At 44.5% G+C, this 25,944-nt stretch overlaps 1 protein-coding gene across 2 annotated transcripts in view; it reads right to left on the bottom strand.

Moving 5' to 3' along the window:
- The window catches only part of LOC137379720 (transmembrane protein 196-like), a 59,819-nt gene that overhangs the window by 13,123 nt on the left and 20,752 nt on the right, over nucleotides 1-25,944 (bottom strand). The window contains exons 4-5 of one of the 2 annotated variants that reach the window (XM_068050991.1): nucleotides 13,941-14,015; nucleotides 5,180-5,229 (exon numbers count right to left, since the gene is read on the bottom strand). In XM_068050991.1, coding sequence (XP_067907092.1) covers nucleotides 5,194-5,229; nucleotides 13,941-14,015 — 111 coding nt within the window. In that variant the 3' untranslated portion in view covers nucleotides 5,180-5,193. Of the gene's footprint in view, nucleotides 1-5,179; nucleotides 5,230-13,940; nucleotides 14,016-23,905; nucleotides 23,912-25,944 lie in introns of those variants that run through there. The other variant, XM_068051002.1, reaches the window with a different exon arrangement.

Below are 25,944 nucleotides of genomic sequence, written 5' to 3'. Positions count from 1 at the left end.
GCAGGAGGGCCATGAGTCATGGTCAGCCCCAACCCTGGCTTTAAAGTCCCCCAGCAGGAACAAATGTTCAGTATTGGGAATGCTACTAATGATATTATGGAGTTCCACGTAGAACTGGTCTTTCACTTCAGGTGGGGAGCACAGTGCTGGAGTATAGATGCTGAGTAAATGTACTGGACCGGAAGCAGTGAGCAGTCGGATGGACAGTATGCATTCCGAGCCATTTGAAGGTGGCTCTATCATGCTGAGCAAAGAGTTTCTGATGGCAAAGCCCATTCCATGCTGTTATGGTTCTTCAGGATCCCTACCCTGCCAGTAGAAGGTGTAATCTTGCTCTCTTAGAGATCCGCTCGCAAGGAGGCGTGACTCCTGAAGTGCTGCAATGTCCACATTGAGTCTACTGAGCTCGTTGTTAATGATGGCGGTCTTCGGAGAGTCGTTGATTTGTGTAAGGTCTTCCGACAGGTCAGGATACATAGTTCTAACGTTTCAGCTTGCAAAACGAAGGGCTGGTACCTTCTTTCCTTTTTTTGTCGTGCTGTTTGATGCGGTGTTACAGTCCACTTGTCAGGCAATGACCCTGAGTTCCAAGCACCCATTGAAGCAGGTGGACTGTGGCGGGACAGAACCTTTCAGACCAGGGGCTGCCCGGTTTGAGGAGGGCGGTAGCTGTCCAGTGAGATGCGATGACCTCTCCCACCGACAAAGGCAACCCATGGCGCCCAATCTCTACGCCAATTGAGCTGAACTTTTAACCCATACTGCTGCCTTCTGTGTTGTTTTGGTCGCTGTGAGGCAACTATGAAGTGACCTCTCCATGGCGCATGCCTGGACGGAATGTATGGAGGTTGTGAGTTGCCCAAGCGTCGAAACCCCCCTCTCGGCCTTCCTAGTGAGGTCCAAAGGAGTGCAGAGCACGATGATTGGCACCGGTATGGCTGCAGGAACTGCCAGAAACATGCCAAAAGTGACACATGACCACCTTAGGGGTTCCTCTCCGGATTTTCTGTTAGGGTTTACTCCCTTAGCCTTGATCTCTCCCGAGACACCCACAAGGTAGTGGGGTTGTTAGTTCCTATCCCTGAGCAGGGGCCCTAACAAGTAAACTGTGCAAATTCATGGAGGGAGAGGAAGAGGGGAAGGAGTGCGAGGAGGGAGGGGGCGAGGGGAAGGGGGGGCAGGGGGGAAAGGGGAGTGGGGGGTGCGAGGGGGGAGGGGGTGCAGGGAAAGGGGTTTGGGGGGAAGGGGGTGCGGAGGGGTGCAAGGGGGGAAGGGGGTGCTGGGGGAAGGGGGAGCGGAGGGCAGGGAGTGCAAGGGGGAAGGGGTGCGGTGGGGAAGGGGGTTCAAGGGGGGAAGGAGATGGGGCATCAGTGATATGGTCGGCCGTGATGTGGAGCTTCTTCTCTCAGGATCCGATCAAGGATTTTCCATACGAGACCAGCGGGGCGGGGCGGGGGGGTGTGCCAAGGCCTTGAAGGGCCTTTGGCATGCCTTCATCATCACCCCAGTCCGGTCACTGCAGCTCCGGTTCCGACGTGATCCTGTAGCGGCTCTGACATTAAACGAGCAGCAGAAGTTAGAGCTCTCTGCGCACATCCCCTTTGTTAGGCCGGCCATCTTCGAGTATATGTCAATTATAAGAGCCGTGTTGTAAATGTGCAGCTCGTCGACGATGCCCTTATTGCCGCCACTGAACACCACCATCAGCTCCATCAGAAACCATCAGAAACTAGCAGCCATGGTTCAGATTACACTGGGAGTGGAGCGGCAACTGGCGGACCTGCGAGGAAGCTGATCCGGAGCGGCTCCTGTAATTCAATTGCTGTGAATTGTTAGGGCCTGAATTATAATGTAAACATAAAATGGCATAAACCCCTGCTTAAATCATTTTTTCTGAGTCATGAACATGATGTAGACATGTAAGTGACAAAGTCCGCTTTGTCATTGAGTTGGTCCTATTTGTTGAAAGGTAGATCCAACAAGGGTTTGTTATATCTGCTCAGTATCAGTAATGATGGTTTTTATATCATGGATATTTTGGAGTGGCTTATTGTGAAAAGCCACCCTCTTCTCTTCAACCGTTTCCAAAATGTAACTACTGTGACTAGTGCTTTTCTTAAATCACAATTCAAAATAGCAATAAGCCACTACACAAATAGAATCATGACAAATTACTATTATTAACTGTGTATACACATTTACAGTCTCATGGTTGAATTTATAGGCTATTGGGAAAAGGCCGTTTATCCCTCTCATGTTAAACTCTTCAGTACCTAGCTCTCCCACTTCAGCAGTGGCGCAGTGATTAGCACCGCAGCCTCACAGCTCCAGGAACCCGGGTTCGATTCCGGGTACTGCCTGTGTGGAGTTTGCAAGTTCTCCCTGTGTCTGCGTGGGTTTTCTCCGGGTGCTCCGGTTTCCTCCCACAAGCCAAAAGACTTGCAGGTTGATAGGTAAATTGGCCATTATAAATTGTCACTAGTATAGGTAGGTGGTAGGGAAATATAGGGACAGGTGGGGATGTTTGGTAGGAATATGGGATTAGTGTCGGATTAGTATAAATGGGTGGTTGATGTTCGGCACAGACTCGGTGGGCCGAAGGGCCTGTTTCAGTGCTGTATCTCTAATCTAATCTAAAGCAGCGAGCTGCATTTTGATTTTTTCTTGAATGATTTTTGTCTCTACCATCTGACCCAGCAGCTTATTCCAATTAAAACGGCTAATAAAATTCTAATATATGGGGGATAATAACAGAGGTTATGCTAATAGCTTGTACGCACCTGAACACAAGTTCTTCCCCAATATTTGCTTTAAGTGCCCTTTTTGTTCACTTAACATTTATATCCTTTGGTTCTTCTTACCTGTTTTACTGAAGAGTTATGTTCTGGGTTTACCTAATCAAAATCACTTAATCTTTTATGAACTTCAGAAAGGTGCACCCTCCCTCCCAAAACCCACTAGCCCCCCCCACCCCAGCCATCCCCACACAGCACTTTGCTTCTAGACTACAGAACTGGAATTTTTCTCACCTACCCCTTGTATATTTGGGGTAAGTCTTGTTACTCCTCTTTACACAGATATACAATGTGTGAGTGTTTTTTTGTAGCATGCAATAATGAAGTAGCTGTTGCAGGAAGAAGCTGGGACCTCAGAGGAGGCTGAGCATTCTGAGGATTCACTGTCACATGAATTGTGCGCACACTCCATCAGCACAGATACAGACACCATAGTGAGTACTGCAGTAGAGATAGCTAGGTTGTCACATCATATGTGAGCAGGAGCAAGTGCTGAAGACATGGTCAGCAGTACATAGTCCCTGTTGGAGGGCACGTGACACTCCAAGCTCAGTTCAGCTAGAAATAGGTGCTGAGTCTCGAAGGCCATTCATGAAAAGAAAACTTGTGAAGCAGTAACAGGAGATGTCTGGTTCTGTCATCATTTCCCAAGGCAGTGTGCACTCTTGGAGAGAGATTGGAGGAGTCCATCTATAGCATAAGTGCCATGATGTCTCAGGCATTTGTGCTGATGTCCACCTCAATGGAACCAGTGCCCTATGGCAGAGCCCTCAGGGGCTCTGAAAGCCCGAAGGCACCTGCCACAGGCATCTCACCTGACAGAGCAGGGAACAAGAAGCCTGTTTCTAGCTCTGCTGAAGCCACAGGGGTTACACCACGGAGGAGTGATAGGAAGTGGATGAGAAAGATCTATTAGTTGCACTAGGGGATTCACTTGGGTGTGCATAGCAATTTTTATGTTGTTATATTTATGTTTATTTCAATGACTGAAACACTTTATTTAAACTCCTCATTCTCCTGGCATCTACTTTGTTGCATTTCCCCATTTACCCTGGACAGTAGCCTTCAGGTGAATGGTATGACCAGGTTGGAAGATGAGGAAAGGGACTGAATTTAACAGTTGAATTTTGGACTGTGGGGAGGATTCGTTTTGGGGGTGAAAAAAGGTTTATGATTGCACTATCGTACAGCCTGATGCACTCAGGTTCACCAAAGTGTGCCTGTATGAAGCCAAATCTAGTGCTCTTCCTCTTCCTTGGAGGATGCTGATCAGTCAGCATCTTCCTCTTCCTGCAGCTCCACTCTTCTCTACAGCACTATGTTTTGAAGGGGGCAGCAGACCACAACCATTCTGGACACCCTTGCTGGTATATAGTGAAGGGCACCCCCAGGTCTGTCGATGCATCTGAATCGTATCTTCAGAAACCTAATGGCTTGCTCAATAATCACCCTTGTGGTCAGTGGCTGTTGTTGTGCCTCTCCTCTGTATTAGGGGTAGGGATCCTCACTGGAGTCATCAGCCAGGTGCTCAGAGGGTAGCCCTTATCTCCAAGGAGCCACACGCTCACTCTATGTGGAGGAGCGAAAACCTGTGGTAGATGTCACTGTTGCAGAATGAATGAATCGTGGCAGCTTCCAGGATATCTTGCACAGACATGCATGATAACTAGGGCCCTACCAAATTCATGGTCAAGTTTTACAAATTTCACAGTCACAGCATTTTAAGAATTGTGACTTTGACGATTTCACATACTTAAATCATAAATTACACAGTATCACAATAAACTATGAAAATTATCTATTTGAAACAAAAAAAAGATAAAGGAGGTTTCTGGTTTCAAATGGTATTTATTATATGCTCAAAAACTATTTTAAAAAGCTGACTATAAACAGGTCACACTCTAATTACTGAAGCCAGTGGTTGAATGTGAGCATGGAGCAACCTGTAACTGTTTCTTTCTTCATTCCCTGTCTCTGCACTGTGAACACCTGTCCGTGTTTAGACACAGCTCTCTCGTGTCCACAGAATTTGTTGGAATTATCAGACAGCGCTGTGCTAGCCTTACAAGGTGTGGAATTCTGCATCCCACGGAGTTCATCTCCTCACAATGTGTAGCAAAATCCTTTAGTAGGTAGTCCTGTTGAAGTTTATTTACACTTGGCAAGCCACCACCATTTTGCACATTACATTGAATGAATACCTGCAGCTTTGGGTGATCTAGTTTTTCCAATGGTATGTTGGCGCTTGCAAAATCATCCACAAGTTCCATTGTAACCAACTGACGATTTTCTGAGCTCTCTGTTGACTTCTTAAAAAGCGATAAAATCGTTGCTCTTTTTTGCATGTTCATTTTCTAGCAGTGGGGTGCCAGATGCTCTCTTTCTGCTGCAATGGCTTTCAGACTCTAAGTGGCGCTGAACCGTTGCCCGCCGTCTGTGAACCAATGAAATATTTCAGCTTGTACAAAATAGCATTCCACCATCGGCATGCAGAATTTGGCTTCCAAATTCTTTTACTGGAAGCGCTGCAGTAATGGTTGTGGCCGATTTTGATTTGCTCATCTAGCATTCTCATTTGTCTGTTAATACTTGAGACCACGGCCAGAAGTTCACATCACCCTAGCCATCTGGATGGTGGCGGGGGGGGGGGGGGGGTAACGGAGCTGGAGGCTCCGGGTGGCCTTCCCGACCCACTCTCACCTCTGCCTCACTTTAGAGGGGGGGGTGGGGGCCATTTACCGGCCACTTAAGGGCCTTCGCCCACCTTCGCGGGGATTTTATCCATGGCAAGCAGGCGTCCTGGGGACGCGAAAGGCCGTCCAGTGAAACCTGGTGGCTTCTTAGAGCACTGGTGGGTTGCCCTGACAATCAGGCACAGGGTTCCCGATTGAGGGCCGCCCCCGCTTCCCAACCACCCCCGGGACCCAAGATTCCCCCCCACCCCCTTCCCCCCAAACGACCACCCTTGCGTCGCCGGGGCCCAACCGATTACCCCGGCGAGGCAACCCAAACTTACCTGCAGTCCTGGCTCCATGTCCTCGGCTGGGCTGCAGTCCCAGCAGTGACCACCGCTCCCGCAGCTCAAAGCAGTGGGACCTCCTCCCTCAAGCGGGTGGAAGTCCTGCCTTGGAACATTTAAAGCCTGGGGACCCGTAAAATGCAGGACAGATCCCCGGGCTAGGCGAAGCAGGTTCACCATCGACTTTTACGTCTGTGCCCGACGTAAAATCCAGCCCCACTTCTCTCAAAACTGTACTGCAAGCCCTCTTTCATCTACCAATCAGTGAGTTGAGCCTTGTGTCAATCAGTAAAATGGGCGACTTTCACAAAATAGCTGATTTCACAGAGGGCATGAGATTTCGTGAATTTGATAGGGTGTTAATTATAATTCTTGTTGTGTTTCATTTATGTATTTATTTTTGTCACTTTTTATATAATTGTAAAACCCACTGGAACCCACTTAAGGACTAGTATGAGCACGATCTTGATAATAATAGCACAGATTTGGTTCTTAGTTTATCTTATATTTCTGTCTGTTTGGCAATAAATATGATCTGCAGCAATAAAGTACAGTGAGGGCGGCACAATGGTGCAGTGGTTAGCACCGCAACCTCACAGCTCCAGCGACCCAGGTTCGATTCTGGGTACTGCCTGTGTGGAGTTTGCAAGTTGTCCCTGTGACTGCGTGGGTTTTCGCTGGGTGCTCCGGTTTCCTCCCACAGCCAAAGACTTGCAGGTTGATAGGTAAATTGGCCATTATAAATTGCCCCCAGTATAGGTAGGTGGTAGGGGAATTGAGGGAAGGTGGGGATGTGGTAGGAATATGGGATTAATGTAGGATTAGTATAAATGGGTGGTTGATGGTCGGCACAGACTCGGTGGGCTGAAGGGCCTGTTTCAGTGCTGTATCTCTAAATAAATATAGCTAAAATAAGTTCCCTTATTCAATACCATTTCCCTGCCACATGACTTTTGCAGTGCTTCTCTGACACACAGATAGGAGACAAGCAACAAAAAACTACAGAGGCTGGAAATCTGAAATAAAAACAGAAAATGCTAGAAACTCTTTACAGGGCAGGCAGCATTTACAGAGCAAATTTATGCAGAAGCGTTAATGTTTCAGGTTTAACCTGAACTTTCTCTCTCTCTCCAAAGGCCGGCTAAGTGCTTCCTGTATTTTCCAATATTATTTTGCAGCTAAGTAAATCTGTCTGCTGAGCTCAATTCTTTTCTGATAGATTTTGGATCTGCGAAATGGAGAAATTCAGGTGCCAATAACAGAGATCATCAGTATAAGTAAACAAGCCATGCTATTTTGAAAGGACCTGTGCTATAAAAGTTGTACTCTCATCACTTTACTCTCTTCATAATGGATGATACTTTGAAACCTCTCTTTAACAAAACTGGATTAATTTAATTCTTGTTTGTAATAAGGCACAAAAGATGGCATATGTGGTCCACTGCAACTTTAAAATCAATTTGAGAACAATAAATCCAATTTGATGTAAATCTGCAGAATATATGTTTAGCCCACTGGTTTTTACATTAAGCACATTCCCTGGCTTTGTATAATTAAAATCCTCTGTTAATAAAATTATTGCTACAAAGTAGCTTTTCATGGGTATTGATCACGTTTTTAATCAGCTGAACACGTATTTTGTGAATGATTATGGCCAGAATTTTACGCCCCCCCCAAAGAGCGGGATGGTGGCTGGGGGAGAGGTGGGGGATGCATAAAATGGAGTGGAAGGCTCGGGGCGCCCTTCCTGACCCGCTCCCGGCGAGAAATGGCCTGCCACTTAAGGGCCTTCACCAGCCGCCATGGGGATTTTACCCTTGGCAAGTTGGGCGGCCCTGGCCTGAGAAAAACGGCTTGACAAAAGTAGGCGGCTCTCTGACAGCCTGGATGGGTGGGGCCCTCCTGGTCAGGCCTCCTGTGCCCGACGGAGGGCCACTCCCGATGTCCCAACCACCCCCAACGTCCAGCATGCCCCTCCCCACCCCCATCCCCCCAATCGAACACCCTTGCCTCACGATGCCCGACCGATCACCCCCAGCGAGGTCCCTAAAACTTACTTTTTCCCAGAGCCGTCTTTCTACTCCTTCCTAAAGCTGGGCTGCAGTCCCAGCAGTGGCCACCGTTCCCGGTGGCGCTGCTGGGCCTAAGAGCTGCCGGCCCACTGATTGGCTGGCAGCTCCATTAGGCGGGACTTCCTAGCTCAATGAGGTGGAAGTCGCTCCTGAGACCTATTAAAGGCCTGGAGATTGTAAAATCTGGACTGGATCTGCATTCAGTTTTCAGCCCCCATCCGACGAGGGTATAATTCAGTCCTATGTCACTGAAGCTTTTCAAGGCCCATTTCCGAATTTTAAAGTCGACAACACCCTATGAAGGAATGGTGGCAGAGAAAATCAGAGCAATTGGAAACAGCAAGTACAGAAGGTAGAAATAGATGACGTTAATGTACAAATAAAAGACTTCAGCATGTAGAAGGGATAAAGGAAGTATATGAGTAAAATCTAATTGACCAGTTATAAACAACAAAAAGGCTGAGTTGACACAATGGGGAGGCTAGCTCAGATGAAAAAAATCATGAGATAAGGAGTAATGTTAAATATATGAACAAGAAAGCAGTAAAGTGCATGCGTGCAATGCTCAGATTTTGGCTAATAAAGAAGCAATTATGTCATAAGAAGATACAGATTTAATAGCAATAAGTGAAACTGGCTGCTAACTGGGCAGGAGTGGATAAAAAAACATTGCGCCAGACTTTGCTCTCAGCAGCAAATGAACAGCACCAGCTGTTCTATATACTTGTACTTGCCCATGGACTTTCTAGGGGACTTTGCACTGGAATTTACTAATTAGACAGCCAAAAAAATAGCACCCGCTACAAAGCATCTGGGACCTGTGTAAACAGGACAGCAACTGTGTATCTCCTTAACCAATCAGATTGAAGAATTGTTAATGAACAACGCAGAATCTGAACCAAGGAGTGTCAATTAGAATATCGAATTCAATGTCAGAGCAGGTGCAGAAAGCGAAATAATGAGACAGAAAGAAAGATTGGATTAAGAGAGAGATAAATGAGACAGAAAGAAATTTCTTTTAAAATTACTTAAATTTTTAATTTATTTTTTAAATCTCCAACTATAATTAAAATCTGAAAGAATGAGACTCCACATTTGTAAAAGTTAATTTTCAGTACCAGAGAGGCTGCTTGGCAGTAATTAAGACTTGCCACGCCATTAAAAAGGTACTTACATTGGAATGAACAAGCCCTAGCTTTCTCTGGCCAGTTTCATTCTTATCACAGAGGTAAGTACAGCAACTTCATATATTTGAACAGCGAGTCTGTCGCCGAGATACCATTTAGCTTTTGGAGAGGCAGGGCATCCTGGACAATAACTTCCGGGTTTCCCCATTTGCACATGTGGTCGGCAGAATTTGCTGTCCAATTTCCATGAAAATAACCATGAGCACTGTTAGCCTCACCATTATTTCCATCACAAAATTTGTCATTGTCTTCGGTCTCCATCACAAACTCCACTTCCTAGCCACTGATTCCATCCCTCTCCCTGGCAGCAGTCAAAGGCTGAGCCAGACTGTTTGCAACCTTGGTGTCATATTTGACCCCAGAATGAGTTTCCGACAACATATTCATGCCATCACTAAGATCGCCTATTTCCACCTCCATAACATTGCCCAACTACGCTCCGTCTCAGCTCATTTACTGAAACCCTCTTCCATGCCTTTATTACCTCTTGACTTGACTATTCTAATACAGTCCTGAATGACCTCCTACATTCTACTCACCATAACCTCAACATCATCCAAAACTCTGCTGCCTGTGTCCTAACTCACACCAAGTCCCATTCACCCATCACCTCTATGCTCGCTGACCTTCATTGGCTCCCAGTTAAACAACATATCGATTTTAAAATTCTCGGCCTTGTTCTCAAATTCCTCATGGCCTCATCCCTCTCTATCTCTGTAATCTCCTCCAGCCATACAAACCTCCAGAATATCTGCACTCCTTCAATTTTCGCCTCTTGAGCATCCCTGATTTTAATTGCTCCATGACTGGTGGCTGTGTCTTCAGTTGCCTAGGCTCTAAGCTCTGGAATTCCCTCCCTAAACCTCTCCACCTTGCTTTCCTCCTTTAAGATGCTCCTTTAAACCTACCTCTTTGACTAAGCCTTTGGTTATCTGTCATAATATCGCCTTATATGGCTTGATGTCAAATTTCATTTGATTACGCTCCTGTGAAGTGTCTTGGAATGTTTTATTACATTAAAAGTTCTATATAAAAGAAGTTGTTGCTGTAGGATGCTTGGGGCAGGAGGTAAATGAGAGTAAAGGGAGTGGAATTACTGAAATATGCACATGGGTCTTTCCACAAGCATTATGTTTATATACTGATAACGGGGGTAATGTTGCTAGGTCCTGTTTGAGTAACACAGTAGATCAGGTAGCTGATGATTTAAATATGGGTGAGGACTTTGAGTATAGGAACAGCAAGATAATAAGGGTCAAGTAGAAAGGGTTAGGATTGGAATAGGGAAAATTTTAGAAAGGTTAATGATCGAGCTGAGGTGAGGTTTCTCTGTGGCGGGAATGGCAGCGGCTTGGCTGCCTGCCGACTGGAGGCGGGCAGCCAATTTGAATGATTAATTTCCCAATTAAGAGCAATTTTCCTGGGCCACTTGCATTTTGTCAGTGACAGAACGGCAGCCCCGCCATATGGGGAGGTCACCAGCTGCATGGAGGCGGCATCCCAGCAGCATCCCAGGAGAGCCATCAGAGCCAGAGATTGCATGGAGCAAGGAAGGGGGCTGCCGGAAGTAAACAACACTCCCATGGCCCCAATTTGCCACTGGGGGATGTTTCTCCTCTCTGTTCTCCGGGCCCTGCTTGCTTGGCACACGTAAGAATTTATTTAATGCTCACCCTTCCAAAGATGCCTCAAAATAGACGCGTCCTCATGTTCTCCTTGCTTCCTCAGCAGCAGCCACATCTCTCACTCCCTCTGATTGTGCTGGCAGTATTGAAGACCCACCCGCCATCCTTAATTGACCACCTCCCCCACCTGTCGGCTCTTACTTGCCCGCTTCTGGTAATATCGCGATGGATGTGCTGCCTCCCACAGGAGCATGCCAGCCACTCGAAAACCACCCAACAATGGGACCTCCACTTGGGAGTGGGAAACAGGAGCCAGGTTCCCTGTCCAATTAAGGGCAGTGGATGGGCTCTTGAAGCTGGAGGGCCAAGCACAGCCCTTCCAGCTTCAGAGGAGCACCCAGCTGCAGTAAAAGGTAACAAGAAGGTGCCCTCTCAACCAATTTCTAAAAAAAAAAATTAAAATAGAGAAAGCTGGTGGGGCTGCGAAGCCTGCGCACTGGCCGGTTTCAGGATTTTTGGGCCTCGTCCTCTGTTCCCAACCTTGGCGGGGCCCGAAAATCCTGCCCATTATAACAAATAAAAGGATAGAATGAGAATAGTTAGTTAAGTTAAGGGAGGACAGAATGTTGGGATTTGATTCACTAGGATGTTGCCTGGTAACAGGTAAAGGCAAAGAAAGACTTGAAAGATTGGGATAGTTTCCATTAGGAAGTACATTTTGGATGATTGGATAGATTTGTTTAAAATTATGAAGGGCTAGATAAAAGCGAGCTATTTCCAGCGATTGTGGGGTGTCGAGTGAGAGGACAAAGATGTAAGAGTAAACGTAAAAGATTTCGGACAGAGAGCAGGAGAAACATTTTTACACAGGGGCTTGAGGTGATGGAATATATTGTTGGAGATCGTGGGCAGAATTTTCAAGTCTTAGTCCCTGACAAAATATTTGAACCTGAAGCAGGTCAGGATCCCCATTGCTGCTGGACCAGGCTGTTTAAAATGAGCCATGGCATCAGCATCCCGCTTCCAGATCTCCTAGCTAGTCAGAGAGTGAAGCTGTGGAATTCTCTACCACAGAAAGCAGCTGAGGCCAAATCATTAGATATATTCAGGAACGAGTCAGATATAGTTCTTAGGGCTAATGGGATCAAGGGATATGGGAAGAAAACCGGAACAGGTTACTGAGTTTCGATGATCAGCCATGATCGTATTGAATAACAGAGCAGGCTCGAAGGGCCGAATGGGCTACTCCTGCTCCTATTTTTCTATGGTTCTATGTGTCAGGGTCTCGGAAAGGCTGAGGCAGGGTCCCTCCCGTCTTTTTAGCCTTGTGCTGGGAGCCCCGCCAGTACCACAAAATCCAGCCCTAGGTATGTCTCCCTTGAATATGGAATGTTAAGGGGTGATCTATTTGAGGTGTTTAAGATGATTAATTGAGTTGATATGGTACATAGAAAGAAATTAGTTCCTCGTCAGGGTGTCCAGAACGTCCAGAACAAGGGGACATAAATTTAAAATCAGAGTAAGTCTATTCACGAGCAATGTTGGGAAGCACAGTGGCGCAGTGGTTAGCACCGCAGCCTCACAGCTCCGGCGACCAGGGTTCAATTCTGGGTACTGCCTGTGTGGAGTTTGCAAGTTCTCCCTGTGTCTGCGTGGGTTTCCTCCGGGTGCTCCGGTTTCCTCCCACATGCCAAAGACTTGCAGGTTGATAGGTAAATTGGCCATTAGAAATTGCCCCTAGTATAGGTAGGCGGTAGGGAAAATATAGGAACAGGTGGGGATGTGGTAGGAATATGGGATTAGTGTAGGATTAGTATAAGTGGGTGGTTGATGGTCGGCACAGACTCAGTGGGCCGAAGGGCCTGTTTCAGTGCTGTATCTCTAAACTAAACTAAACACTTCATCATACAAAGCGTAATGGAAATCTAGAACTCTTTCCCTAAAAGAGCTGGTGCGGTCAATTGAAAATTTCAAAACTGATATTGATAGATTTTTGTTAAGCAAGGGTATTAAAGGTTACTGAATCAAGGCAGATCGTTGGAGTTAAGATTCAGATCAGCTATGATCTAATTATGTGGTGGAACAGGCTGAAGGGGCTGAATGGCCTTTTCCTGTTCGTATATTTTTAATTCCTCAATTCTAGCTTAAATTTCATAGCAATTGTAACAGCTACATAGCTACAATAGGAAAAGCTTCAGTAAAGTGATTTTCAGTAATATAGATAGGTCATATCCATATTGAACCCTTTTTGTGGTAGCATTAAAAACGCATGATGAATGCAGCAGGAGTACAGACACAGAATTATGACCTACATTAATCATCAATGCTACACAACATTTCAATTATCCCAAACACAAAATACAGATAACTAATGCTCATCCTCCAATGGAACCTTAGATGAATGCTTTTTTACAGAATGTCTATTTATGCTTTTACACAGGAAAATCTGTTAAGTAGTCAGAACAGATCAGTTGAATGCTTTAAAATCTGACTGAACTACAAACCACAAACTTTGCACTCACGCTCCCTGTTTGTAAAAATCCATATTAAATACGCAAATCAATTGTGAAAACGACCATGGGTAGTACCTTTTACATGTCTAAAATGCATATTAGGATTTGTTTCAATAGGCAGCTCACCATCACATTCTCAAGGCAGTTAGAGATGGGTGATAAGTGCTGGCCTTGCAAGTTATGCTCACATCCCACAAATGAATACAAAAATGTCAGTACTACTATCACTCCAGTCCAAGCCCATTAACTGATTTGATACGCTTCAAACTAAGAAGCCACTAAAAATCAAAATCACGTCAAAGGTGATGGACCGCCCTAACCTCCCTCCATTGACATTTAAGTAAAATTATATAGAAACCCCCTACAATAATCAAAAGCTTCCCTTCAATATTGCTACTTCAATCACTTTTTCCAATTAATTCTTGTCTAACACTATTTCATTTAGATCCAGTAAGCTGCATCAGGATGAGGCTTCTAGTTTTGACCAGTTGTCTCTCACTCTTGCTTTTTAACCTAAATCTGCTTCAATACATTTTTTTGAGAATTTCACTTTTTCCCATGAACCCTTGAGCTCATGAATGTTAATGCTCAAAAATGGAACACTTTTCTACTTTTAGCATTCAGTGTCAACACTAAGTGGTCAGATGTTGAATTAAACTCCCTGCACTTTCTGAGATGCCTTAAACCCTACCCCAGAAGAATTGTCTTAACACAACACAGTGCTATTACCATTACAGTCCGGATCCACGATCGATTACCATCTATTGCACCAGTGTAATTTTTTCCATCGCCACACCAGTCATCCTGTAAGTAAGATTTGCAATTTAGTGCCAATTTACACTGAATTACGAGCAGAATGTGCTCTTGACAACAATGAGCATGAATTTTGTTAAGTCTGTCCAAACCCATTTCATATAAAATCTTTACATTATTGCCAGCAGAGAGAATTCTATTTCATCATTCTGGATGAGTTGAAACCCAAGTACTAGAAGTTAGAGAGCAGTCTGCTAACTCACTGTAACAAACTCCCTTTATGTACATTTTTAATGTTCACTTGGTTTAGCTCATTTTCCAGCCTTGATCTTCCTTTACCATCTGCACATTTGTCACAAATGGAAAAATATGGTTTTACATTCCGATTTCATAACAACATAAGAACATAAGAAACAGATGTAGGAGTAGACCATTCAGTTTTTTGAGCCTGCTCTGCCATTCAACAAGATCATCAATCTCTGTATTGCGTATACTCAATATCTGGCCATCCACAGCTCTCTGGGGTCGAGAATTCCAAAGATTCACAGCCCTTTCAGTAAAAAAAATTCTCCTAATCTCAGTCCTAAATGGCTAACCCCTTATTCTGAGACTTACACCTAGTTCTAGACTCAACCAGGAGAAACAACCTCCCAGTCTTTACCCTATCAAAATCAAGCCCCTTAAGAATTGTATATATTTCAATGAGATCACCTTTCGTTCTTCTAAGTTCTAGGGAACATAGACCTAGTCTACTCAATCTCTCCTCATAGAACAATCCCCTCATCCCCAGGAATCAATCACGTGAATCTTTGTTGCACTCCCTCTAAGGCAGGTATATCCTTCCTTAGGTAAGCAGACCAAAACTGTTTACAGTACTGTAGATGCAATCTCATCAAGGTCCTATATAATTGTAGTAAGGATTCTTTACTCTTATACCCTAATCCCTTGGTAACATACCATTTACTTTCCTAATTCCTTGTTGTACCTGCATGTTAACTTTCTGTGATTCGTGTATAAGGACACTCAGGTCCCTCTGAATGCAAACATTTCCCAATTTCTCACCATTAAAAAATATTTTGCTTTTCGATTTTGAAAATACAAACACACCACATCCTTCCTCACCCCCCTGCTCATTACAACCACCAAAATTCTATCAGATTTTCTCAAACTCGATTTCCCTTTCTGTGTTAACTCTGTCTAATCGATTTTATAGGTGCCCTGTTACCAAGTCCCTAATACCAGATTCTATCATTTTTCCTACTCCTGATGTCAGGCTAACTGGCCTATAGTTCCCTATTTGCTCTCTCCCTCCTTTCCAAAATAGCAATATTACGTTTGCTACCTTTCAATCCATGGGGACGGCCCTAGAATCTAGGGAATTCTGGAAGATCAAAACCAATGCATCCACTATTTCTGTAGCTATCTTTTTTAAAGACCTAGGATCCATGACATCAGATTCAATTCATCTGTTCACCTTTAGTCCCGTTAATTTCTCGAGAACTATTATTAACACTAATTTTCTTAAGTTTTTCATACTAGCCAGACATGGACTCGATGGGCCAAATGACCTTCTTCAATGCTATAAATGACTCTTTGACTCCATGACCCTTAGCTCCCCCACCCCCCACCATTTCCAGAATCTTCAAGACAGATACAAAGACTGAGATTTTAACCCATTCAATACCCACCCACTTGCTAGGAGTTATAATTAGGCTCAAAGTATTTGTTTAATGTGTCTGCCATTTCCTTATTCTCCATTATAATTACCTGTTTCTGCCTCTAAGGGGCCCACATTTACTTACACTAATCTCTTTCTTTTTACATATATATAGCTTTTACAATCTGTTTTTATGTCTCTTGTTAGTTTGCTCTCATATTCTCTTTTCTCTTACTTTATCAATTTTGTGGTTATTCTTTGCTGAATTCTTAAATCCTCTCAATCCTCAGGCTTATGACTCATTTTTGGCAACATTATAAGCCTCCTCATTTAATCTAATATTTTTTTAAATGCTCTTGTTAGCCGTGGTTGGACCACATTTTCTGTGAGGTTTTTATTCCTTAAGGGAATGTATGCACATTATGAATTAATTCTTTAAGTGTTTGCCATTTCTTGTCTCCCATCATATCTTTTAACATTTTAACATATCTTTTAATGTTGTTTCCCAATCTACCTTAGCCAACTCGCCCCTCATACCCAAGTAGTTTGCTTTGTTCAGATTTAAGACCCTAGTTTTGGCATTAACTAAATCACTTTCAAACTCAATATAAAATTATAGCTTATTATGATCACGCTTCCCTAGATTCCCCTTTACTACAAAGTTATTAATTAATTCTTTCTAATTGCACAATATTAGATCTAACATGGCCTGTTCCCTAGTTGGTTCCTTAATATACTGATCTAGAAAATTGCCTGTATATATTCCATGAACATGTTCTCCACACTATTACTGCAAATTTGGTTTGCCCAGTCTGTATGAAGATTAAAATCCCCCATGATTATTGCATTACCCTTGTTATATGCATGTCTAATTTTGTGATTTATATTCTGCCTGACACTAAAACTGTTAGAAGCTTATAAACTAATCCCACCTAAGTTTTCTGCCCATTGTTGTTTCTTAGCTCCACGCAAACAGATTCTACATTTCGATTTTGCAAGCTAAGATCCTTTCTTGCTGCTGTCTTTATCCTGTACTTTATTATCAGGGCTACCCCTTCCTTTTCCATTTTGACTATCTCTTCTAAAAATCAAGTATCTTGGAATATTTATTTCCCAACCTTGGTCACTCTGCAACCATGTCTCCGTAATGGCTATTAGATCACACCCATTAATTTCTAACTTTGCTTTTAATTCATTTAATTTGTTGCAAATGCTTCTGACATTCAGGTATAGTGCCCTTAGCTTTAACTTTTTTCTATTTTCCCTAATGCCATCTTATTCACAAATGCCCTATTACCTTTGTTAAGCTCTCTGTCCCTTCTTGACACACGCTTTTTTTTTAAACCTATATTGCTACCCTGTTCTACAGCCTTAGCATTTCTCTTATTGCTTTTGAATTTATGCTTTCCTGAATCCAGAGCAATCCAGAGATTATTACCTGTGAGATTCTGCATTTTAATTTTATCCTAGCTCCTCAAGCTCTTGATGCAGAACCACATTCCTAGTTCTATCTATATTGTTGGTTCCTATGTGGACCACAACAACTGGGTCTTCAAGTTCTTCTCCAGCCGTGTGGAGATTTCCTTAACTTTGGCACCTGGCAGGCAACACATTCTTCAAAATTCCTGGTCATGTGTGCACAGAACAGTATCTATCCCAGAGCCATTTTTATTACAGCTCATTCCTTGGACTCTAGAAATGTAGAATTCTTTTTATCCCCAAATCAATTAAGAAGAACGTCAGAGCCCTTTATATTACTAACATGTCCTGACTCTGGAACAGGAGTTGGGAGTTGGGTAGCCTATTCTTGCCTTCAATTTAAGATGCAAAGACCACTTGGCAGCTCAAAGTCGACTTCAATACATTCATTTTCAGCCTCAAATTTTAATATGATTTTGGCTCTGTCCTCAACTAGAAACTGCTTGATAAATGTCTTCTTGTACCAAGTTCAAGACAATTGATGCAATTATGTTCAGAGGGAACTATTGGCTTAAAATGCAATGAATCAGTGTTGTAATTTACCAGCCGAGTAGACATTTGTGGGCTTCTTTTGTAGATACTATATCTTACACTGGAACATTATGATTGTTGTTCTCACAAGCATTCAAATAATTTAACCATGGTCTTCTTATATTCTATGCTGTCACTTCTTACCAAGCAACTATTTCTGCTGACCTTCTCAGTCCTCAAATAGCAATGAGTTACTACCTCCAATCAGTACTGGATTCTTGATCAATAAAAATAAATCAGTCATTACCTTGATTTAATCTCTGGAGTTCTTTGACATCCTGACAAACCTAGGTGACTGATCAGGTTTCCCATGATCAAAGTGGGAGTTTTAATCTTCATCTTCTACACTTGATGATGGAAATGCCTTTGCCATGTACATTCCATTGGCTCCATTCTTCTACAGGGTACGTTTTTATTGTATCAGCTCAAAATCATGGCCCATCCTAGTCACATGGAGCAGATTTTTAACTTGTTGCCCATGTGTTAATCTGCCATTGGGAATCAGCCACTTGTTATAAAAACTGCCAGATTTTCATTTCCATCAATCAGTTCCGCACTCGGCAGAAGTTGAAAATCCATCCCACTGTCTCTTTTATCAAGAGGCGAACTGCATTGCTGCATCCTAAATCCTCAACTAATCCTAACTTTCTACCACTACTAACTCTATTCTTGAAGTCTGGTGCTTTTGAGACGAACTGCACTATCTTTAGGTAATAATCCTCCACAGTTTATGGATTAGTCCTTTGTTCTAATTCTGATCTTTTAATTTGTACCAAATTTGAGAATGCCATCTCAAAGCCATTATCATTGTAGCAATCATGTCATTGGTTTGGGATAGCATTCAATACGCTGAAAATAAATGGAAAACTGCCCCAGTTAAAACATGGCACAAAGGAACTTCATGTGAATGTGTTAAACATTCATACCTACACACACACACACTGTCATTTCAAGGGACATACCACAAAATATACTAATTTTTTGTTCTCATTTTCTCAACTTATTTTGATTTTAATAATAACTAGCAAAACATAAAATAATTAATTTTACAGCCAAAACAGTCTTCCAAAACAAAAAGCAGAGTGTGCTGGACAAATTGTCCAGGCTGTTGGGATTTACTCAGCCAATTGGAGTTCCACTTTCTCCCAAACTGATGTTTTTCCTTTTTTGAGTCTAACTTCTCCTAATTTCCCCACACTCACCCTTACTTCTGTCATAACTTGGATACTAGAAATATCATGAAAATATCTCTGTTGTTAAAGTAATTCCTATATTAAGAGTCCAGTGCCATTTTGAGACAAAGCACTAAGTAGCACTTGAAGCACTAAATTTGGAAAAAAAGTTCCTTAAAATAAATGCCTTAAACAAAGATTTGGGAACAGGAAAACAAAATAATTAAAGATTTCTTAAGCTTGCAGAACAGAGCTGTAAGTACTCACCGGCTGCAATTAAAGACCAAAACTACAGAGTGACCACTTTATAAAAACATATTTTTGGCCAGTTTATTCTTGTGAGAAATGTTTGCTTTTATATCCAGTTGAAGTATCTGCATATATGAGGAGCAAATTATGAGCATTGAAAAGCAATTAGTGTATTATACCACTGATGGAATAAAACAAATGCTCTTAGAAGGTCGAAAGTGGAAAGTTAGGAAGAAATAACAATGTGGCAAGCTATCTTGTTTCTGAAAGAATGCCCTTATATGGCATCTAAGTGGGAAGTCTTAAATTAGAGCTAAAGCACAACTAAACTGACTCCTTCAATTCAGTTTCTGGGTTACTGTGAAACATCCTGTTTGGAAGTCATAGGAGGATCCTCTGGGAATTGGCAATGTTTGCAATTTGAAAATAATTTATACTTTTGTCACAACAACATGGACATGGATTCCTTGCTCATCACTTGCCTTAGCAATTTTTAAATACAGTTTTAAGTCCCTGCAAAAATAAATATTTCCTGGCATCTAACACAACCATTAGCCTATCGATGTTATAGCATGGCTTCTATTCCTGCCATCTCTATCCATTTCAAATAGCCTATCCAATCTACTGAATCCAATCCCTTTATCATTTCAAATCTTCAATATTGTTCTCTCTAAACCGGTATTTCTCCAAAATAAAAGCCTGGAGTCTATCCTCATGGCTAAAATCTCTGATTTAGTATAATCCAGTCACCCTCCTCTGCACCTTCTCTAGAGCTTTGAAATCCTGCAGGGATCAAAACTGGGATATTCTAAGTACAGACATACCAAAGCCTTACATAGTCCTCCTATAATTCACCTAGTTTTGTTCTTGATGGCCATAATAATATAACCAACAACCAATACTTTCCTTATAGGCACTGCAAGCTGCTTGTGTACTCATAACAAGTGATCAACCATTACAATCTGTTAACTGCAGTGTTCTGTTTCTGATCGTGCTCCAGTTTATTTAAAAACAAAACAAATTTCTTCAAGAGTAAACTGTCTCTATTTTATCAGAATTGATATACTTGGAGACATCGGGATGAAACAGATTGACAAATCTCTATGCATTAGTTTCTGCGCCCTGACTCTTGCCTTGCTTGCGTCCTGTCTCCTGTCATTTCCAAACACAACATCCGGACATTAAATAGACCTATAGTTAATGGCAAACCTCCTTTAATCTTTCCTTTTATGCCAACAGCACCCTATTCCTCTCAATCGCTCTTTTCAACAGATCTATTAAGATGAAGGCTGAACACATTTGGATGTTGTTACACTGCCCCAGCTTGCCAAAATTGCACATTTCAACCCTTATTGGCAGCGCACGCTCACGCACCTCAACTGTTGTGAAAACCGCTAACTACCAACTAAACAAAACCAAGCATCCCCATGTCACTAGATTCCCCAAGAAAATTTTGGGAGCAATCAAACCACTGTCCTTCTGTAGGTTAGCTCTGCTTTCATAGTGCTTGTCTGTCAAGCAGTTCCACAGATCTAAATGTATCATTACTTAAAGGCACCCAGAGAGAACAGCAACAGAGAGGGTAACAGACATTTTGGCTGGGATTTAACAGGACCCGACCGGAAAGGGAAGGTGGAAGTGGAAACGGGTGGCAAAGGCCCTCCCGCTCCGACTCCAATTCCTATGGTAATTTTGCACTGACCAGCTAATTAACAGTTGGCATCCAGGGTGACCGGCCACTCAGCGCCCGAAGGCAAGCTGTCAGTTGGAGGCCGCGTTATCACCTAACTTGGAAGGAATTCATGGCACTGTGTTTAAAAGGCTGCCAGCACCCAAGTCTTGATGCGGACGCCTGTTCTTGCAGCTGTCATTGCCAGAAAACGCTGTCAAACTCAGGCCTGCCAGCACCCAGCTGCTAGAGACCCTCCAGCACCGAGCTGCGAGAGACCCTCCAGCACCCAGCTGCTAGAAACCCTCCAGCACTCAGCTGCTAGAAACCCTCCAGCACTCAGCTGCTAGAAACCCCCTCAGCATCTTCCGAAAGCACAGGAGACATGTGCTTGTAGGCATGGCAGGAGTTAGATCCCAAGTAACCCCATATTTCAGTGATGACTCCCTGCTTGTTCGTCTCCAGGTTACTTGAACAAGGCGGATGGTCCTCTTCCCCAGGAGGAGACCTCTCTGCCTAACCAAGCAAGTCTGTCTGGACGGTCATAGAGGAGGTCAGCAGCTGTGGGGCATCCAGAGAACCTGGCTGCAGTGCCGCAAATACATCAACGACCTTCTCCACTCTGCAAGGGTGAGAACCCCACTCAGTGCCTTTTGGGGGGCAGCAAATGGATAAGCGTGAGGGCACAGATGGTTGGGAAGGAGAGCCCACCATGTTAGTAGCAATGGGTGGAGGCTGCAGCATCTCCTTTGTAAGGAATGCAGCTCTGTCTAGAGGAGTGAGCCTCGAACTGCCAACCCTCACCGGGTGGCTCAAGAGAGTTCTACTGGCACATGCATGCCATTGGTCCCTGCCACAGCACCAAGCATGCAAGGCAATTAGGCATTGTGTCTGCTCTAGTGCGGCAACTAACATTTTTCTTTGGTCTTCCCACGGGAGAAGAGGGCCCAGAACGCTAAGGAGAGGATCCGGACTAGTGGCGGACTCCCAGTGATCACCATCCTGGCGTCCAGCATGGATCTGGCCTCTCACACTCCACTGAGTGTCAGTGGCCTCGGCTGTCACAGCCTCCAACAGCTGGTCAGGCGCGTGTGCACTGCTCTCACCAGGTTGTGCCCCCAATTCTTCTCGTGAATGCATACCCAAAGAGGTTAAATATCTGCGCTTGTGGAGGGTGTGGGGGAATGTGGTGATGTTGCACCCTCTGAGGTCCCCCCCACCTCCTCAGAGGTTGCTTGCAACTCATATTAATGAGGAGGAGGCTCTCGAGCTGGCAGGTTCTCATGGCAGCCACTAAATCATGGACAGTGAGGTCAGAGTGCATTCACAAAAAGGTGAGTCACCTTATCAGAGGTCACAAGGGAAGCCTCAGGCGAGCATGGGGAAATGGTGTTCATGTGTCTTCCAATGTACAGATATCAATATCAAGTTGCCGTGATGACAGAGGAGGCTCCTGCACGTGTGCAGCAGCTCCCCAGCACACCAGGGCCCTCCAGACCTCAGGCAGTCAGAGGACAGCCGCCAAGGACATCCCACGCCACAGGGTGACAAGGTCAGCAGCCTGCCTCCACCGCATCTGGCAGCGAAATGGGAGCACTGCATAGGAGCACTCATAAAATAATTTGAAAAATCATTCGATGCACTTGGGCCTCACAGGTGAATGGACAGTTAAAGACTCTCTGCTTGTGTCAGATGATTTTTGTAATATATGTTGGATTTGGCTGATGTAAGTTTCCATCCATTATTGGTGACCCTCTGTCAGTGCACGAGTGGCATGGGTCAACCCCAAGGGCTGGCTGGAGGTGACCAGGGCTTGTGTGTTCATCCTTTGCATATTGTTGAAGCAAAAGTTACTATTGGCTGAGAGGCTTTGGACTAAGTGCAGAGGTAAGTGTCAGTAGTTTGGGTGGAATATGGTTCTTTATTGAAATGGTTGACACCTGTGGTAGGGGTCAGGCGAAATGAGTGAGTATAAGAGCCTCCCTTTTGCCTATGTCATTGTGTCCTCCATACCGCCCCTTATGTTGCTCAGAATGCTGCAGCTGGTCATCAGATTTCTCATCTTCCTCCTCTTCTGAAGACTCCTCGCACTCCACTAAATCCTCATCAGCCAAGGCCTCTCCTCTCTGCAGTGCCAGGTTGTGTAAAGTGCAACAAATCACCACTATCCAGGAGACTCTTGCTGGGGCATAGTGAAGTGCCCCACTGGAACGATCCAGGCACCTGAATCTCATCTTGAGGAGACCGATGGTCTGCTCAATGATGGCGCAGGTCGCCGCATGGCTCACATTGTCACGTTCCTCAGCCTCCGTCATAGGGTTCCACACTGGTGTCAGCAGCCATCTTTTCAGTGGGTAACCCTTGTTGGCATGTATCCATCCTTGAAGGCATGCAGGGGGTGTGAAAAGCTGTGGAACCTGTGAGTGCCAGTGAATGTAAGCATCGTGGCTTCTCCCAGGGTAGCATATACACACCTGCAAAATCCATTGATGGTGGTCACAGATGAATTACATGTTCAGAGAATGAAATCCTTTCTGGTTAATGAAGGCCACTGGCTGGCCTGCGGGAGCCTTGCTGGTCACATGCATGCGGTCTTTCACCTGGGGGAACCCTGCCATGGCAGCTCTCTGAGCCTGACTGTTTGCATCAATTCGGTAATGAATGTACTGGCTGGCCCTCCTGAAGACGGCATCGGTGACCATCTTGATGCAGTGATGTGTGACTCATTGTGAGGTGCCACACATGTCTCCAGTGGGTCCTGAGAATGAACGTGTTGCATAGGAATTCAGGGCCACAGTGACTTTGACGGCCACTGGCATCGGATGACCACCAATGCAATCAGAGCTCACCTCCTCTGCCATCATGGCATACAGCGGTCATAGCCTCTCATGAAAGACGCAGTCCATGGTGACACTGCCTCTCTGAAATCTGGAGGTATCTCATTCTCTGTCTGTAAACCCTTGCTGCAGGGTATCTTTGTCTCCAAGCTGCCACCTGCTCGCAGACCCCTCTGCAGCCTTTTGCCACTTGCCCATCAGGAGGCCGCCCCTGCAGCTGTCCAGGAGGTCTCTGCTGTCCTAATGCATGAGCCCGGATCTCCCCTCCTCTGAGGTTCTCCTCCTTACTGGAGGACCCTCGACTAGAATGCATGATGATCATGGCATTTGAGTACTGGCACTCTGACTTGCACCTGGTGCTGCTCCAACTCACCCACTGCTCTGGCCCCTCTCTAGTGAGGCCCCTGCCAGAACCACAATCTCATCAAGGAGACCACAACCCCAAATCAACGGCTCCCCAAGTCCTTTGCACAGAATAACATGAAAAGCCTCACTGCACAGTTGCCAAGTGCAGCAACGGCAGCATCTGCTGCTTTGTTTCTGCCCTTTAAAAGCTGCCAAGGCTCCGATGCCCCATGTCCCCAGTGCACTTAATGCTAAAGCTGGACAGGCCCATTAAATCACAATCAATTGCTTTCATAACTTAACTAACTGCCTCTCAATTGCTTATTATTAAAACATAAATGAAGTCGCCACATGTCTTGCCGTCTACCAATTGTAGAATGCAGCTGAGGGGAGATGACATCAGGGCTCCATACGATGGCATCCCAGGTAATTTTACACCCCCACCCTCCACCGCCTCCATTGCCGTCTGCTTCTGGATTGTTAGATCCCAGCCCTTATTTTGTTACATTGAGCAAGTGGCCCTTCGGCTTCCAGGTCGCTGGAAACCCAATAACAGAACTATATTCTGATAAACAGAGTTGCAGTCTGACTGATATATGACAACCTGTCTAACCGTAACAGGTTGATTCTTCCTTGCTCAATTAAGGATGGAGGACAAATAGCGGTCTAGCGAGTAACACCCATACTCTTACCCACCGCTGCAACTTTAACACAATTCAGTATTGTGTGACTCTAAAAATTAAGAGTATCAATTCGCTACATGTCTGTGGCCGACTCGCCACAGATGGCGAGTGGCAAGCTTATTGGACAACACTGCTATAAGCTACTCCCAGCAAGATTTTCTGACCCTTGTTGTTCCAAATCTTCACCCATACTGATTCTACTTCCTGATCTTCTGAGCCAAGTTTCTTTCTTACTACTGTCCTTATGTCATCTTTTACGATCAGGGCAACTCCTCCTCCTTTTCTATTCTGCCTGTCTTTTCAAAATATGGTGCACCCTGGAATATTTATTACCTAACTTTGGTCACCTTGTAACCATGGGCTGAATTTTTATCAGTGGCGAGCTTCAAAAACGGCGCAGCGCATGCGCGAGATGTGCACCGCTAAGCCGCCGTGATATTTAGCGCAGTAGATCATTTACATGGAGGGGGCGGAACACCCATCCCCGATGACGTGGGGGGGGCGGGGACATCGTCTTCGGCAATGGCGTCCGGCACCACCGCACAGGCACCAGCACTATTATTAAAGGGTTTCATGTCCTTACAAGTAATTTCAATTTTTAAAGAGAAATGGATCTTACAGTTACATTTAAAAATTTAATAAAAGATCGAAGGCGCTCTCCCACTCACCCAATGACCAAGCAATTTGTTTACTGCCCTCCCCCCTCAAAAAACTTTTCTTCCCATCCCAAACCTTCCCCCCGAACTTTTTAACTTTGCTCTTCAACCCCTTCGCAGCATCCCCTCAGCCAATAGTAAGAGTTTTCCCCTCTCCCCGCCCTCCTAATCTGAAAACTTCACTCCTCCCCCCTCCCCACCAGTGCTCCGCCTCAGATCTCTGAACAGAGATCCGAAGGCATGGAACCTCCAGCAATTGGCCGGGGAATATCGGCGTGAAACGGCCATCATGAAAAGGTGAATAATTAAACAGTGATTAACAGTTATTTAAATTCAGTTTCCGTTGCCGAGTGGCGGGGGAACTGCCACAAGGCCTCTCTGCCACGGGTAAAATGGGGTGGGCCTCTGCCGGAAGTATTTTACGGGCCCCCCCCGCCACAACCCCCGACGAGGGGGAGGGGCTGGTAAAATCCTGCCCTATGTCTCTGAAACGGTGATTATATGAACCCCATATATCTCTATTTGTGTCGCTGGTTCGTCTATCTTGTTACAAATGTTTTGTGCATTCAGAAAAAGAGCCTTTTTTTTACCAGTATTCTTTGCATGGATCTATTTTGTTGGTACACTATTACCAATAAACTCCCTTTCCCTTCCTGTCCCACTCTGCTTGTCTTTACCCAAATTGTTACACTGCTCTATTGT

The sequence above is a fragment of the Heterodontus francisci genome, chromosome 2 (genome assembly GCF_036365525.1).
Source record: "Heterodontus francisci isolate sHetFra1 chromosome 2, sHetFra1.hap1, whole genome shotgun sequence".
In the NCBI taxonomy this organism is placed as follows: domain Eukaryota; kingdom Metazoa; phylum Chordata; class Chondrichthyes; order Heterodontiformes; family Heterodontidae; genus Heterodontus; species Heterodontus francisci.
This window is presented reverse-complemented; position numbering and strand designations above follow the sequence as displayed.